We start from the raw sequence: 16,918 nt of genomic DNA on the forward strand, positions 1-16,918 counted from the left end.
CCTGCAAAGACTGCACTGGGGATCCAGAACATTTTAATGGAACATACTGAATTTGAGCCCGGTTTCTCAGTTCCAAGATGCATCTTCAAAGAGCATGGCTCCCACTTTAATGAACATCTTTGAAATGTTTAGAACATGGTGGTTTCCCACTCTCAAACTTCAGATATTTATATTTTAAAAAATCAATAGGACTGAGAACTTTACCACACACTCCAAACTCACTATGCTGTCTATGCTGATAGCTGCAGCAAGAGACATTAGCATAAAGTTTCCCAGCTCCACTTTTTGTCCCCAAAATCTCTGAGCCAGGCTTTACATTGTTCTGCTTCACTTGTCTTCCCTGGATTCAGAAGAGGTCTTCTTGCTTCCTTCTGCCCCCCTCACCCAGTCCTCATCTGCTGCCAAGGCAAGGAGCAGTCTGGATCGCTGCTTCACCTCACAGATGCTGCGCCAAAGCATGCAAAAGGCCCTCCATCCTCTCATCCCAGGCTTTATACCAGTCGTGTGTAGGGCATCAGGCTCAGTTAAGGCACTTACCAGGTAGTTCCTTTCTTCCTACCCACACTCTAGCTGGTGGGTTTTACTTCTCCTCTCTTGTGCCTGTCTTTTCACAAAGCGAAGCAAAAATGACAGTTCACTCACCTGAGCTATCAAGTCTCCATTTTCAGCATGGACCAGGATAACAGCCCCAAGACTTTTTAGAAAGGTAAAGGCTTCATAAAGCTGCAGGTAGTACAAAGAAGGAAACACTGCTGAATAAGGAAAACACATTACTTAACACTCAGACCTCTCTGTTCACCTCAGTTTTGCACCTTCTATGCTAGTAATTATCCAGGTGAATAGCAAATTTTCCACTCCCTGCTTTCTACACAGAGCTTGAGCTTCACTGCTTGGTGTTGCCTTACCCACCCCCTTACACACCAGCCAGCCCCAGGATGAGCTTCTGCCCTTCTGCACCAAGACAGGGTCAAAAGTCCCAAGCAGGGTTGCATGTTCCTCGGACATAGTGCCTCACCCAGCCCCTTGTAGTGCAGGGCTACTGCTTCATGCCCTTCCATGCAGGCCTAAGTTTAGGAAGTAGTCTCTTTTCCATAGTTTTAGCAAATGTAAAATGAAATTGTTCCCATGGACTACAGACACTTTTAGTACAGCCAGAACACCTCTTTTCTGAAGTGCAGGCATTTTGCACCATCTTCTTAGAGCAGATAGTGTCAAGCTTTCACCAACAACTTTAATTCTGCAATGTTTTCTCTAGAACACGCTTTTTTTGAATTGCTTTCTAAGATTCAAACCCCATCCATACAGAAGGGAAATAGTTGATCCTACTGCTTTTACTGAGAATTTCTGAGCACAGATCTACTGAAATTCAGTTCCCTTCCCAAAAGGTATTCAGCTAATGTGTTCCCTGCTTAGATGTTAGTAACGTGGGAGTCCAGTTTTCAAACACAGATCAAATACTGCAGATACAGTTTCTTCAGTGTTCACTTTTGCACTAGGGCACTTCAGCTAGCATTGAATGGGTCAGAATACACATCTTGCAACATTCACATTATACAGGGTAACAGGCATTAGTCTAGCCACACATTAAACATTTTGACATATTTCTCTTGGCAATTCCAACAGGGAGTTGAATTTAATAGGCACTGCCTCTCAGAGAACATTTTATATTAATATGTCTAAAATTCCAATTAAAACCACATGTATTGGAGGTGTAACAACAGTTATTTAAGAGACTAAGAGCTACAGCTCTGGGAATAAGTCAGAAAAAAAACATTTTCTCAACTGAATAAGCAAACATTATTATTACTAACAGACGCCATTGTCCATTTACAATGACCTGATACTTATGAATGGAAAAGCTGAAGAGTCTGGAATCTGTAATGAGCTTGGGACAAACAAGCTCATTGTTATCTCCAGCTCTAATGAGAAAAGGCCACCTCCCCCAAAGAACAACTCTATTTAGCTGTTTGCAGCAAGTGAGAAACTCTTGAAACTTCAAAACTGCCACTGCCTTGAGTGCTTCATCTTTTCTTCCCCCTCTGACCTAGAGTTCTTGAAAGGTGAGAGTAAAATAAAGTGAGGGCAAAATCCCGAGCAGTGAGGAGTGATTGCAATGTTGGGAGACACCAGAAAATCTCTGCAGAAAGTGGATGTCATACACATGAAGGAACACATGTTCAACACTGATCGGCACTGACCCTCCAGAGAGAACTCCCCCACTGCACATTTCCCCCAGTGCCACTCAGGTCAGTGGGAACGTTTCTCTGGGATTCAACCTTAGCAACTCCTCGAGTGTTGGGAGATCACAGAAGAGGGGACAGATCACAGCAATGAAAAGCATTCAGAGCAATACCTGGCTGTCAGACATTTGGTAGAGATCTTTGTAGGCCATGTAGACTTGAAAAGAGTTCACACCTGTTCCAAGACAAAATCCAAAGGTGTTGCCATGTAAGTGGATTCTTAAATTGTATTTGAACAAAAACCTCAGGGAAAAATAAGTCATAGAATATGTCTGGACTAGGCTTTTCACCAGCTATTGCGAGAAATAAAGTATGGCTCCACAGCTGCATTACAGCTGCTAGGACTAGAAGCCTGAATCCCTTCTTCTCTGGGGGGAATTTGTTGGACTCTGTGAATTGCCTGTGTTCAGCCCTGGAGCAACTCAGCCACCACCGCAAATGAGATCGAATCATCAAATCGCTAAATCAACTGGCTAAAGCAAGCATGTAAAGTTTGTGAGATTTAAAAAAACTTCTGTAAGGTTCTGTGAATCACTGGTTTTCTTTTTAGCTTTCTTTAGCTAATCAGAAAAACATTTCAGCTTGACCCAAACCTGTTCTTTTTGATAGATAAATTTCTACTTACATTTCCCCAAAGTGCTGAGAAGCTGTAGGAACTGTGTACCTGAATTTGCATACTGACTTGCTTTTTCTTGACCCTACTGCCCAAAGCACCCAGCTTAGCTGATGGCAGACACTGGGAAGGAGTGGAAGCAAAGCCTGAAACCAGCTACAAGGACAGCTCACCATACCTCTCCTTCCACCTTCCAAAGATAGAAGGATTTATGTTGGCAGTCATACAAAACCATGCAAGATGACAGCTCCAGATTTTAGAAATCAGTAAGAAATGCTAGTGTTGAGTGTCAGTTGCCAAGAACCAACGGTATTCAAACCCCTACAAGTTTTGCTATTTATTTCAAAGATTTGATTATTTACACAGCTTCGTATTTTAATGGAATGGGAAATCCAAACATCTTCTGTTCATATTTTCTGTATATATGAATTCATATTAGTTTAAAAATTTGCCTTACTCTTTTGTCTACTGACAACATCCCCATTTTGGTACAGGGGACTGATCTCAGAGTTTTCTAGCTTCACAGAAAAGTAAATTCTAAGCTGTCTAAGCCACGTATGCTGCATTTCAAAGTAACTGTCATGAAAACTGTGCTTCCTGGGGCAAGAGAAAAAAGAAAGATATCTGTTCATGTTATTCATGTTGGCTACATCAAATGAATAAGGCTCTCTGATGAAGATAAAACTCCTTCATGATACTAGAAGGCACAGATATACCCTCAGGCAGAGGGTATGGCTGCTCACACTCACACAGAGAATTTGTTTATTCACAATTACAAGACTAAAATACCCCAGGATACACACAGGATAAAACCTTGAAATGACCTCTGGTATTATGTCTTCTTGCTAAGTCCAGGCAGCTCAGGGAGAAACAAGAAGCAGGAGCCGGGGCCTCCTTGCTGACTTCCATGCTAAGGAAATCCAGCCCAGACTGTGGAGCCCCATCAGCCTGCCAGTCTGTCCTTTCTTCCTATTTTCCTATTTCTGAAGTTCCCAGAAAACACACGTGGGCTTTACTAACTGTAATCCCTCAGCCTATTCCTCGTTACACAGTTTCAATGTACTTAGTATGTCCCTGATTTAAAACGTTAAGCTTGACTATACCTTCCCTGGGGCTGGTGCCTACAGCACATGCCTGCAGCACCGTCTCCCCTCTGACTGGATCACATCTGCCCAATCTGCCTTGGAGGAAAAGCTGTTTCTCTTCACAAATCCACGCAGTGCCTCAGATGTCAGCTGAACTTGGGAGCCACCTCTCTGCATGGGTGACCATGCACATGCGAGGCAATGAGAGACATGTCAAGGCTGGTCCAAGCCATGCCAGCTAGCCTCAGTGATGGCACGTGACTGAATTGTCTCGCACACATTTCTCTGTAAGCAAACTGCTGGGTTACCAATTGTTGTCCCTTATCCACTCAGATCTAGTCAAAGGTAATTAATCACAGACCTCCAGGAGATAAGGCAGCTTTCTCTGGGTACTGTGATTGGAAGACATATATTGGACCAACTAATAGAAATTTTCTTCCTTTTTCTTTTATTGCCTTTGTATCTTCTTAGGCCCTTTTCAGACCTTGGTAATATGACTATGAGTTTTGCTCCCACTCAGGTTAATGTTCTCCCTGAAGTCAATGAGAGTAGAAGGGATCTCAAAAGGGATTCCACCATGGGACCTTGAGCCTGTCCCTTACCCGCAGCTCCCACAACACAAAAGCAGATTATCCCGTCTAAATGCACATCCGTGCCCTCAGCTACCACATCAGATACACAGCAAATGGGAGGGCATCTCACAGGCTGCCTTTACAGCTAACAGCAGAGATGGTCTGAACCATCCTGCCTTGCACAGAGAGTACCTTTACAAGATACCAAGATAAAATAACACCAGTTTACATATATAGACATCCAATATTAAACTCTTTGCCTAATGCTTTGGTCTGGCATCTTGATCTACTCATGGAAAGTATGTGGTTTTTCAAAAGACCTGGTCCATGGCCTCTTGACCTTAATGCTTAACATTTGTTACATACTACATTCTTATTAATGTCCTGCTTGCTCTGGCACCAGGAGTACTCTGCAGGATGCTCTCCAAATTTCAGACAGTGCTACATGTTTTTTTGAACAGTAACAAAGTGCAGTAGTTAAAGGATTGAGTGAGGCATCTGCCAACACATTTCAGACTGTTATTCCTTTGCATATACCAGAGAAGTCCAGTCCCAAATTAGCTGCTGAAATGCTATAAGCCTGAGTCTTTATAATCAACATTTGGTTCTACAAAATCTCCAGACCTTTACAAAGCCTGTCTCTCCTTAAATTAGCTTTGTATTGATTTAAAATTGATTAATTATTCAATTATACCTCATGACAAGGCACCTCAACAGCAGCTCTGTGAGCTCCCATTATTCTTGCCAAGATTGTACTAGGCACATGCAGCACTGAAATGTGATTAGCTGAGCCCTGTTACTCAGCTAACTCACCCATCAGACAATCAGCTGAAAACAAATTCAATCCAGATTCCCAGCTGATGAAAACCAGTGTCACTTCATTGACATCAAGTCTATTTGCACCAGCAGGCTCAAATGTTTCCAATTATCAGCAGATATTATCCATTAATTTGAATGCCCTTGCCACACTGAAATATTTCCTATTGTGCTTGTGCTTTCACACTTGCCCTTACCTTGTGCCTCCTAACACCTGAGAATAATTCACATTGACTGCCTGAAACATACCACAGCGTCCCTGAGAACAAAGGTGACCTCCAAATGCTGTCACCACCAAAGAGGCCACCAAGGGCCTCATCACACCTCCTGGTTCGGGAACTGATGAACAGATTTCTGCTTCCCCTGAAGACTAAAAGACAGGTCAGATTTATACTGAAAACTCTCATTTCGATAGTTGGAGAAAACTATTACCCTAACTGTCTGCACCAGGCTTTTAATGTAAGCCCTCAGGCAAATCTGGGAGTGCTGAGCCATCTGTGATCGGGGAGCTCTGGAAAATAGTATCTAACCTTTGAAACAAGGCACAGTATACTTGTCTGAGAGTACAGTCAGCTAATGCACAGCAGCATATCAGTGTTAATGCTGATAGCAGGGAAACAGCACAGATTTGGCACCATCAGTGTTGACAGATGTCATCACCTTGTAAAAATCGTCTATGTTACAAAGACCTATGTAAGACCAGCTGCAGCTTCTCTAAATTACGTGTAATCTTGCTGATTGAAGGGTTTTGTTGCCTAAAATCTGGTTATACAGCACATATATTGCTAGCATGCTGCAATACAGGATAAATTCCCCTGTGTGACTGCACCTCTATAGTATCTCAGTGAACAACCACTCACTCAAAAACAGGATTTTGCTTTGGTTTTCTACTTTGATAGTACATTTCTACATAAAGAGAATTTTTCAAATCTAAGTCATCACTAGCACTACACCTTACAAAGGATGCTGCGTACACGTTACTTAGATTACCCAACACAGGGTTCATTCTGATTTACCCACGGTAACTAAATATCCTTTCAGAAAATATTTCCTAATTAATATCCATGCATTTTCAAGGAAAGTATCAAGTGAAAAATGTTAAAAAAAAAATGTTTCTGGACAAAAAAATCCATGCTGTTAGGCAGAATTTTAAGAAACTAGATCAAAATTATTATTTTCTGAAGGCTAGATTCAATTGCCCACACATACATATCTGGTGCCACCAAGATACCCTCCGTATGTGAAACTGCCACACTGAGCTGGCATGTATGGAAAAGGATTTATGAGAGGTTTTATCTATGCAATTCTGGAGTGTTAGATGGAGTCCAGATAGGGTAACCTACAGCATCTCACATGACAGCAGATCTGTTAATTGAACTGAATCAAGCCCATACGTGTCTTAGATTCCTAAATAAGTGACCTGGTTTTTGTACGTCCTGAAACAAAGCGTCTTTTAGCAACTTCAGGGAAAGCCACTGGAGACCAAGCACTTGATAAAATCAGGACATTTTTTCAATATTAGGTACCTAAGTTTAGCATCAATTTTTTCTAATAACTTGAACCTTTTTTAAAAATATAGGCATATTTTATAAAAAAAATATAGTCCCACAAGTGAATGATCCTAAATCTTTTCTGAGAAATAAGCAGTAGCTTGTGATGACCATTTCGCAGACACATGTGCGCTTCTCACTTGGGCTTAATTGGAGGCAACTAAATGGGCAGATTCCGGCCTAGCTAAAAATCTGAACTGTTGCCTTTAAATGTCTCATTCTCTCCATTCATGAAATAGAGGATCTAAGGTGACTGGGCTAACTACCCTAAGTGCTGATCTCTGCGTTTTACCTTAAAAAAACCCTAAGTATGCAATGTCTGAGCCTATTTCCATGTGTACAAGCAAGCATAAAGTGATGCATTTGTATCTGACAACATATACACATCTTAATTTTCCATGCCTATCCTGGGGTACACCTCCTCCCTCCACTGGCCTTTCTGCTGACTAGTACTATTGCACAGGTTTAGGTCCATTTTACACAGCAGCAAGTGAATACAAAAGTTCAGGGTAGTGCAGAACCTTGGGCAGCATGACCAGTGCCTGTACATTTCTGTTCTGGATGATGCATTCATTAAAATACTTCAAAATTTCACCTCCATATGATATTTCAATAAAACAAACAAAAAAAAGGCTATTAATTTTCACTCACTAACCTTTGTCTTGCACCAGTATTTCCAGCTCTTCCCGAATCCCATCATACCAGCTGGTGATGTCCACATGGAGAGAGTAATCACAACAGGATTTGGTGTCAGCTGCCTCATGCCACTTCTCAAAGGAGGTCAGTAAACTCGAGCCAGGTTCTGGAAACACGTGGTCAACTGAAAAAGAGATTCAGTGTCTGTTACCCAGACAGCACCGTGTCCAGATTTCCTCAGTGCCTGTGAGTAAGTAGCCTGCCAGAATCTCAGCCAGAACAGCAGCCTTGGAGGCAGTTTGTGTGCAGACTGTAACTTTGGGATGTTAGCCAGATCCTGCTGTCTCAGGTACAGCGGACTTCGTGGATGGTCTATACTAACTTGAATCTGGCAACCTGCTTGGTGCAGCATCAATAGACACACACAGTGGGAGACCCAAACGTCTCACAGTTTAGGGAACATTTGGTTTTCCCTTTACTGTTCTGTAAGAGACCACAAGTTCTGGATTTACCTGCATTTATTGCCTGATGTGTCCGTTTCTATGTATTTCACAGTGAGCATTATTATTAACCAGTGCCTCGTAGTCACTGAACTGGCCCACCCTGCCTTACCAATAATATATCAGTGGAGATGTCAAATACTTTCTCAGCAGCCAGAATTGGGATAACAGCCAAAAGTCTGAACAGAGATGATGTAGAGCACAAACACTCAGCCACACTATATGGCAGATCAAGTGCATTGCAACTATGCATTTTCACTGTCTCTTTCACTGCAGCTTTCCACATCTGAGGATCCCACATTGTTTACTGACATGACTACTTACACATATATACTTATGTTTGCAGAGCTAGGTCAAAACTAAGTATGGAAACAAAGCCAGATGGGCTTACTAGTGGCATTTGCAAACCTAATGCTGCACAGGAAGCCTCAACTGAAGAAAATACACTGAAAAAAAATATTAGGAGTATTGAACAGCAGTGCATTTTGTGCTTATTGCCAGAGATCCTTTCAGCTGATATTTGCTGCTGAACATAGGTAATAGATAACACCACTCAGAACAAAAAAGCCACAAGCCAATTCAGTAGGAGTAAAACCCCACTGGGCAGCTCATCTGCACAAGAAAGCTAAGAGAATTTTTGTCACCTGAACAACTGCTTCACAAAGTCTAACCAAGGGCCAGGCCACTGATAGTAGGAAGGAGCTAAATCTTGTCCTGCCATCTGATAGACAGAGGGGTCTTTAACAACTAGAAACACTTCTCCCTTCCACTAAGAAAGGTGTTTCTCCATGGCACCTCTGGTAAGGACTTCCTCAATTACTGGTGCCAAATCCAAGCTCATAAATAAGCATCTTGTTATTTCCAAAGCCCCTGAAATGTCAGTAGGTGGGAGCAGCAGATCTTTATCAGATTTTCTCTGCCATATATTTACAGCACTCCCTACACTGTTTTTCAAAAATCCCAAGAATAGGTATATTATCCCCAGTGCCTGTTTTGTATTTCAGAGGGAAAACCAAGAGACAACTCTCCATGCCACTGTTTCTTCCTGAGGGTAGGTTCATTTTCAGGCCAGCCCTGGGTGACAGTGATGAATGGATCTCCACCACAGTGCCCAAAAATTTGAAGATTCATTGCAGAAGATCTCAGAAAACTGGTATGAAGCCTCCTGTAGCTGTCCCCACATGCACTACACAAGCTTCAGCCTGGAGTGGGAAGGGCTAGTACTGCTGGTACTCACTGATCATGGTGGTGCCTCCTGCTAGCGCTGCTTTTGTGCCTTGATAGAAGTCATCAACAGCAGTCATTCCTTGGTAGGGCTTTTGTAAGTAAGTGTTGACATCTATTCCCCCAGGAATAACCATGCGCCCATTAGCCTCTATGGTCTTGACTCCTCCAGGAACGATCAGATTCTCTCCTATTTGCCTAGGCAGCAAGGAAAGCCAGTATTATTTCACTTAAACAAAGAAGTAGAGGGGACAGAAGCTCTTTGAGGCATGTAGGGGAGAGGAATCTAGGGGCCATACAGAAAGAACTGGGACCCCAGAGGGAAGGTGAAGATCAGGCACCCACTCTGGCCGCTCCACACAGCACTGGCAGAACAAAGCATCCGCAAGCCTGCCCAGCTGGGCCGTGTGCTCGAGTTGCTTTGCATTGCTCTAGTGGCCAATAAAGAAGCTGTAAAGCACCAGCATCAAAATCTGAGTATTTTTTTACATGATTCCTATCTTTATACAATTACAAATATGTACAGCTAATGTTCTCTTGGGGTCTCCGGTTTTGTATATTAAGCTCTTAAATGAAAACAGAAAAACATAGATCAAATATGACAGCAAGCTGGAATTGTAAATATATGGCATAAGCACAAGGCACATCAAAAAGGAGTTATAATTATTTTGTAATCAAGCAATGCAAATTTATCCCTGAAAAGGAACATAAATATCCTAAGATGCAGAAATACGTATTTAAGAGACCCAACACATATTAAATCTATCATATAGATAAATCTATCACATATCTAATCTAACATGTCATATAATCTTCATCCTCCTCTTACAGTTAAAACTTAGTGAAACATTCTGCATAACTGTGTATAAAAAAAAAGTTAATAAACTGTTGCCATCTTTTCACCTTCAGTTCTTCACAACAGGATATTTTTTTTTCACTATTAAAAATATTAAGCTGTCCCCCATGCTGATATCAAGCAAACTCCATATACTTACCATTAAATTATTTCTAGTGTTCATGGACACAACTATAAGTAAATTAAACTTTAACTTTTAAAGCCATATTACATTTTTATTGTCTACTTTGTATGGTGCCAAATAGGAAAAGGTATGGGTCTGTGTGGAAGCCATGTCTCTGCACTGTTACATCATAATATATTTGGGCTTAGAGATAACTATAAGGTAGTTTAAGTTTACTTAGTTTATCTTGTATTACAGACACAGAGTCCTTGTCTTAATTTCCTTTTGTCTGGGATAAAATAACATTTATCCACAACTAAATAAATACACCAGACATCTGAGCTGCTGAATCTGTTTCTCCCATATTTAAATGCAACTCCCACCTACAGAGCAAAACACAGCGACTGATTAACAGCCAATCATAACAAGCTAGAACCAAAAATGAATATAACTGTTAATTAAAACCAGTGAAAAAAACAGGGATAATTATTCACATTGGAATTTGGCCAAACTGCCAAAGTTAATAAATAGCCCCAAGAGGTCAAGAATTTGTTTCATATGCTATGCAAAAATGTCACCTCCAGCAGCTTGGCTCCCCTGGTGCTCTGGGTTTTGGCTGGAGGGAAGCACAGCCATTCGGTTAGCAAACTCCCCGCCAGCAGCCCAAGCTGGGGGCTCAGCAACTCAGCGCTGAGCAAATCCAAAAAGGCTTACTCGTGAGAGCTGAAAATATCATGGCTTGAAGCCGTACAGCTCCATGTCTGGCATCTAATATTCATCAACACTTATAGCACCGGGAGCATGTCATGACCTGTTTACAGCTGTGAGGAGCGCTAATGATGCCATGGCAAACAGGGAATTGATATGTATGCAAAAGCCAGCAGCAGCCCAGCACATCCAATTGCACTAACAAGTTGCAAGATGCTCTTCTGCTCTTAAAATCTGTCTCACAAAGGCATACCGTAAGGCACTGCAGTCCATGAGCAGGCTGAACACTTGTATAAAGTTAGATACTCCCACGTATAATAATGGTGTTGCACTAATTTTCGTTAGTTGAATCCACTCTCAAGATTTTAATAAGAACAATCCTCAACCTTTGTATGGCGTTTGTGTAGATAAAAAACTGAACTGGAAAAACAAAAATTACTATGATCAATCTCCTTTAAACATGTTTAAGGTGGAATTGCACTCCAAGGACTATCACACCTGAAAATAACATTAAAGAAAACCTACATAAAAATATAAAAGCAATTCCATTTTTGTTTTCTTCCACAATCATTATCTACCAGTTTCCTATCCAAGAAGACATACCCTGACGAAGTGGAAGAGTGCTAAGTATGTACTGAAGTTTTTTGATGACTCATGGCTCATTATGAGTGTACATTGAGTAACAGCTTATTTAGCAATGGGTGAAGTCATCCATGCTGAAGCGACATGGAACCAAATGGCCTTTGTGTATGATGCAACACTATTACCTGTCAGGAGTCTGTCTTGTCTCTTGCCTTGGCATCAAGACTAAGGCTGGGAGAAGGCTGATGTTCACTGGCATTCAAGGTTATTTTTTATAGAGTAAGAGATAATGTGACAGGATTCGTGAATTGCTCACCCATTAATGCAAAGTATATGTTAATAGGAATGAGGTTCAGTTACTTGTGAGTGAAAAAATACAATAGAACAGATAACTGTATTCTACACACTGTATAAATGATTAAGCTGGTTTTCTAATGCACCAGCAACTAGAAAACTCAGACTGACAGAAAGTTGATGCTGTCTACCATTTTCATTTGAATGAGCTGGTAAATTCTGTCATACACAAGCTGATTAAAGCACAATGGAAACAGCAGGCTTCCACTCTTCATAAGTTTAACCTGAGAAAGATGAAAACCTCCCCCAGAACTCTGTGAAGTTATGTCTGTCATTATCAAGGCTGCATCTCTCTTAGGCATCTGAGGCTCTCTCTAACTTGGCTCGCTGCCTGCCCAGCTCTGGAGACCCTGTCCTCAGTCACCCACCCTGCACACTTGATAGTCCCCTCCAGCCCAGAGGGACCCAACCACTTGACAGGGAGGGAGCAGAAGACAGCAAGCACCAGACCCATGACCTGCCGCTTGGCACAGAGACCAGGGTTCATTTCCTCATGTGGATAACAGAGACAGGATAGATATAGGCAAAATATATTATTTACATGCCAATGGCAATTTAAATTACTAAATATCTAAATTACTATTTATATACCGGAAAACTGCCTCTCAGCTGCCATCTGAGTGTGCAGGGCTTAAGTTTCAGCTAAGAAAAAGCCACGTGCACCATTGGTCCCTTGTACCTAGGGAGCCAGTTTGAGCATTGCCAGGTAGGAAAAAGCATCTACCATCCTCCAAACTGTAGCTAATCTTCAAACACAGTGAAGGTTATATCTACATTCCCCCCTGCAGGACAATCTGCAAGGACATAAGGGTTAAAAGACCCTATTGACTTCATTAGTCTGCACGAGAAACCCAAACCTCTATTTTCCTATCAGTTTCTACTGCAGAATAAGAAAATTAACCCAGATCTTCTTTATCCTAGCAAAACCAGGACACTATTGCCCATTCTGGGCTGAGTGGTTTGGTATCTGCTCCACTCTGTGGAAAGAATTCCGTATTGTCAGCAGGATCTGCAGCTGGAAAGTTAAGGCATCAACTGAAACATGGATGCCTGAGATTCAAGGTCCTGCTCCAAAGGATCTAGAGCAACATTTAACAACAATGTTAAATATTCAGACACAATGGGCAGCTCCAGCTGAAAAAATTAAGAGACCAATCCCAGAAAATATAGTGCTTTCCTAGACTGCAGAATTTATCATCTGAACACTGTTAGGACCCAAGCCCAACTCACAGCAGGCTGCCCTCACAAATTAGCTGCTTTTCCAGAGCAAGACTTCTTGCACAGTTTACAAAGAAAAAATCTCAGGTCATCTAAATCCAGGAAAGCAGGCACGACTCAGGGTGTTGAATAGTAAACTTGCCTCCTTGGGCAAAGATAAATGCATTTTAAAATTAAGATCTTGCCTGTCTACTCATTATTAACCCTAGCTATCTTGGGCAGTTGAGATACTTTCTGGAGATATGTATCCACGCATGGATTTCAGAGGAAGTCTATGCACTTAACAAGGCAGCTGAAAGCTTGGCATTGCTAACCTGTCTGCTGAGTATCACTGCATTTTTGGAATCAAGGCCAGAAATTCAGAACACTTTCAGACTCTCAGCATCTCATGCACTTAGTTGTTCAATCAGTTCTGATGCTTCTAAGTGTTACTAGGAAACCTGCACCTGAACAAACAGAAGAATAGAAAAGCTCAAGTAGAATACCTATCAGCAACAGCACAACTGGGTTGATTGTTGCTATTAAAAAAAAGATACGTGTTAAAAATTTTGTGCCCTCTTCACTTAAAACAATATGCTCCTTTTGCCACTTCTGCAATGCAAGTAACAGTATAACTGGAGAGGCAGAGTGAAGTATTAAAAAGAAAACCACACAGTCCATAGATAAAAGCGTTCAGATTTTTTTCTGTTATAATAACCCGAATCATTAATAATGTAAGTAGCCACAGATATATAAAGAATTGGACTTTTAAACTGATGATATCTTCTCATGAAAAGGAGCTCTGAAAACAAGTAGGTAATGAATTATTTACCAGATAACAGTAACTACGTTTCTGTGCGTTAAATTGTAGCCTCTGGAGACCAAGCTTGTTAGGTCACTAGTGAAAAGGTTTAGCAGTCAAGAAAAAGGCTGTGATCCTTGTGTACATCAGAGTGCTTGTACATACCGCCTAACTTTGCAAAACTAGAGACTCCGATCTCCACTAAGTCAAGGTAGGTGCTGCATGAATACACATCTCTGTTACTGTTTCCCAGGCTATCGGTAACATGTATTTCATAGTGTTCACCTAAGGAATGCTTTCCCAGTTCCTGTATTTTATATCCTGATAAAAAAGTAGAATTTTCTTTCTAACTGTGTGAAGATTTAAGATCACATACCTTTTCTAAGCAAGAAAAGGGACATATGAACAATGCACCACAATACTGGCCAACAGAACATGCCATGCCTCAGCATTAACCAACAGGGCGACTGAGGAATAGGTCCCCACTAGCAGTGTGCAACACAGGGTGTAGTTCTGTCTCGTACAATCCTTGTAGCATGGCTGCATTTGTCCCGCTTACATGTGGGGAAAAAAGCCGTAATGAGCCTTCTGTCGTACACGGACTCAAAAAATATCCATTGTCCTTACCATCACTTCTCATGTTTAAAGAGTCTACTTGCCTCAACCATTTTGGAAGAAACTAAGACTGAGCTGTTGGAAAAGCAAATACCTTCAACTTACAGTAAAGAGGTGTTTTACTTATCTAATCTTAGTAAAGATAAAATGGCAGAATTTAATAATTAAACACTCTTCTACTATGGCCCCACATTTAGAGGTAATCAAGATGCTGACTGCAAGATTTCAGATCAGAATCGGGTCTATAGTAACAGGCATGCAAAAAGAAGTTCAGTATTTTTAAAAACCAACTTTATAAGTCCATCTTCAAGGTATATGTCTGCATAGAAGGAGTGGTCATCATTGATAATTCTTCCACCTTTAATGAGTAGTCGGTCACTCTGGGGGAAAAGAAAAGGAATAAATGTAGGTTTGTTGAAATAAATAAATACAATAACGTATAGATGATACCAAATAGGTTTATATTATAGAGAAGCATTAATACCAAAGCAGTTACACTATATAAAGGCCTATACCATAGGTTCAGGTGGGCACACAGACAGTGGAGAAGAAAACTACAGTTTCACTGAGTGCTTATTTCTGAATTTTGGGGCATGAGGACTCATGATCATCACAGTCTTTCTTCCTCAAAGTGGAACCCATTGCACATGGAAACACTTGAAATCCTGCTACACCCCTTTTTACCACCACTTTACTGTACAAAGGCCAAAAAAGGAAGAGAAGCCACCAGAATAAACTGCCCAACACTGCAATGGCCAAGCTGAGCTCACCTGGGACTCTGGGCACACCTGGAAGAATAACATAGTTAGAAATGCGAAGGGACAAGGTCAGGAGAGGCTGCTGAGCTCTGTAATGCAGAAATTCCTGCCCAGGGAAGATCCTTTACGCAGCATCAGCTCAGCAGGGTCAACTCCACAGCCCCACCAAGGTGACCAAGGGACACGGCCCACCACTTGTGCCTCCCATACTGTGTTACAGACCAACAGCAGAAAATCAAGTTTCTAGTGGGCATGAAGAATGGATTGCTGTCTGATTTGTGATTCCTGCAGGTCAAAGGCTGTTGATTAGTTGGGGGCACTCTGTACTGAGGTTCCCCATGCCGTATCTCACTCACCCCATGAAAGAGGATCAGAGTACAGCCTCCAAAGTTCAGTTTACCTGAAATATCATACAAACAGCAGAGAGAGCTACTCCCTCCTGGTATTTCGTGCAGTGCCAGAAAGCAAACATTTTTTCCCATGAAGTCCAAATACTAAGTCTGCTGGGGCTCTGTTCACAACAATCATCTGTTTCCATTTTTCTCTATTCAAATGGATACACTGTTCTCCAAAAATACATTTTACAGAAATCAAATTTTACAGAAAGCAAATTTCACCACTGCATATTCCTGACAACCAGTATTTGAACTTCCTCATTGAAGAAGACATACTGGAAACACCAGCACTCTACCACCCACCCAGAGACAGGGAAAGTCTGTAACTTCAGTACTGTGCTGATTTTGTCTGGAATAGTTATTTTTCTTCATGGTAGATATGTTTTGGATTTGTGCTGAAAACAGTGTTGATAACACGGGGATGTTTTTGTTACTGCTAAGCAAAGCTTACACAGAGTCAGGGTCTTTTCTGCTTCCTCCCTGCCATGGAAAAGGCTGGGGGTGCACAAGAAGGTGGGAGGGGACACAGCTGGAACAGCTGACCCCAACTGGCCAAAGGGATATTACATACCATGTGATGTCATGCTCAGCAATAAAACTGGGGAAGAGGTTGGCCAGGGGGCCACTGCTGGGAGACTGGCTGAGCATCGATAGGTTGGTGGTGAGCAATTGTTTTCATTTGCATCACTTGTCTTTCTTGGGTTTTATTTCTCTTTCTTTGTTATTTTCTTTTTCATTACAATTTATTACTATTTTTTTTTTTTTTTTTATTTAAACCATTAAACTGTTTTCATCTCAATCCACAAGTTTTCTCATTTTTACCCTTCCAATTCTCTCCCTCCATCCCACTGCAGGGGGAGTGAGCGAACAGCTGTGTGGTGCTTAGTTGTCAACTGGGGTTAAACCACAACAAGGACATAATGTTTTTGGAAACCCTTTTCCCAAGTGACTGTGAATGCTGAAAACCTCTAAAGCAGTCAGAACATTCTTTTCCTATTCATATATAAAAAAACCATTTACTGTAAATTATTTCCTTGGATCATTAAACAGTAACTCAGAATCCCCATTTTGTCCACGTTTTATACTCCTCACTGTAGACTCAATTCATGGTTCAATTACATGTCAACTCACACATATAAACCATGCATGTCCCAGGTTCCCAGTTTAGAAAACAATTAAACAAGCTGATATGTTTCCTCATCTATAAAACCAGGACAACGATACAGATCTAAAAGTTTGTAGATTAAAAAGTACTAAATCAGACTCAAGGGTGTTGCAACAATCTTTCTTCAATGTAACTTCTTAGTTGTAT

The 16,918-nt window shown here is 41.3% G+C and overlaps 1 protein-coding gene across 4 annotated transcripts in view; it reads right to left on the reverse strand.

The window, feature by feature from the left end:
- Positions 1-16,918, reverse strand: part of CRMP1 (collapsin response mediator protein 1) — a 51,923-nt gene that overhangs the window by 19,279 nt on the left and 15,726 nt on the right. For all 4 annotated transcript variants that reach the window (XM_042807896.1, XM_032984422.2, XM_032984423.2 and 1 more), the window contains 5 exons: positions 14,745-14,833; positions 9,250-9,434; positions 7,532-7,696; positions 2,354-2,415; positions 643-723 (listed from right to left, as the gene is read on the reverse strand). In XM_042807896.1, the coding sequence (XP_042663830.1) occupies positions 643-723; positions 2,354-2,415; positions 7,532-7,696; positions 9,250-9,434; positions 14,745-14,833 (582 nt within the window). The remainder of the gene's footprint in view (positions 1-642; positions 724-2,353; positions 2,416-7,531; positions 7,697-9,249; positions 9,435-14,744; positions 14,834-16,918) is intronic.

The sequence above is a fragment of the Tyto alba genome, unplaced genomic scaffold (assembly GCF_018691265.1).
Source record: "Tyto alba isolate M040663 unplaced genomic scaffold, T.alba_DEE_v4.0 Super-Scaffold_6, whole genome shotgun sequence".
Taxonomy (NCBI): domain Eukaryota; kingdom Metazoa; phylum Chordata; class Aves; order Strigiformes; family Tytonidae; genus Tyto; species Tyto alba.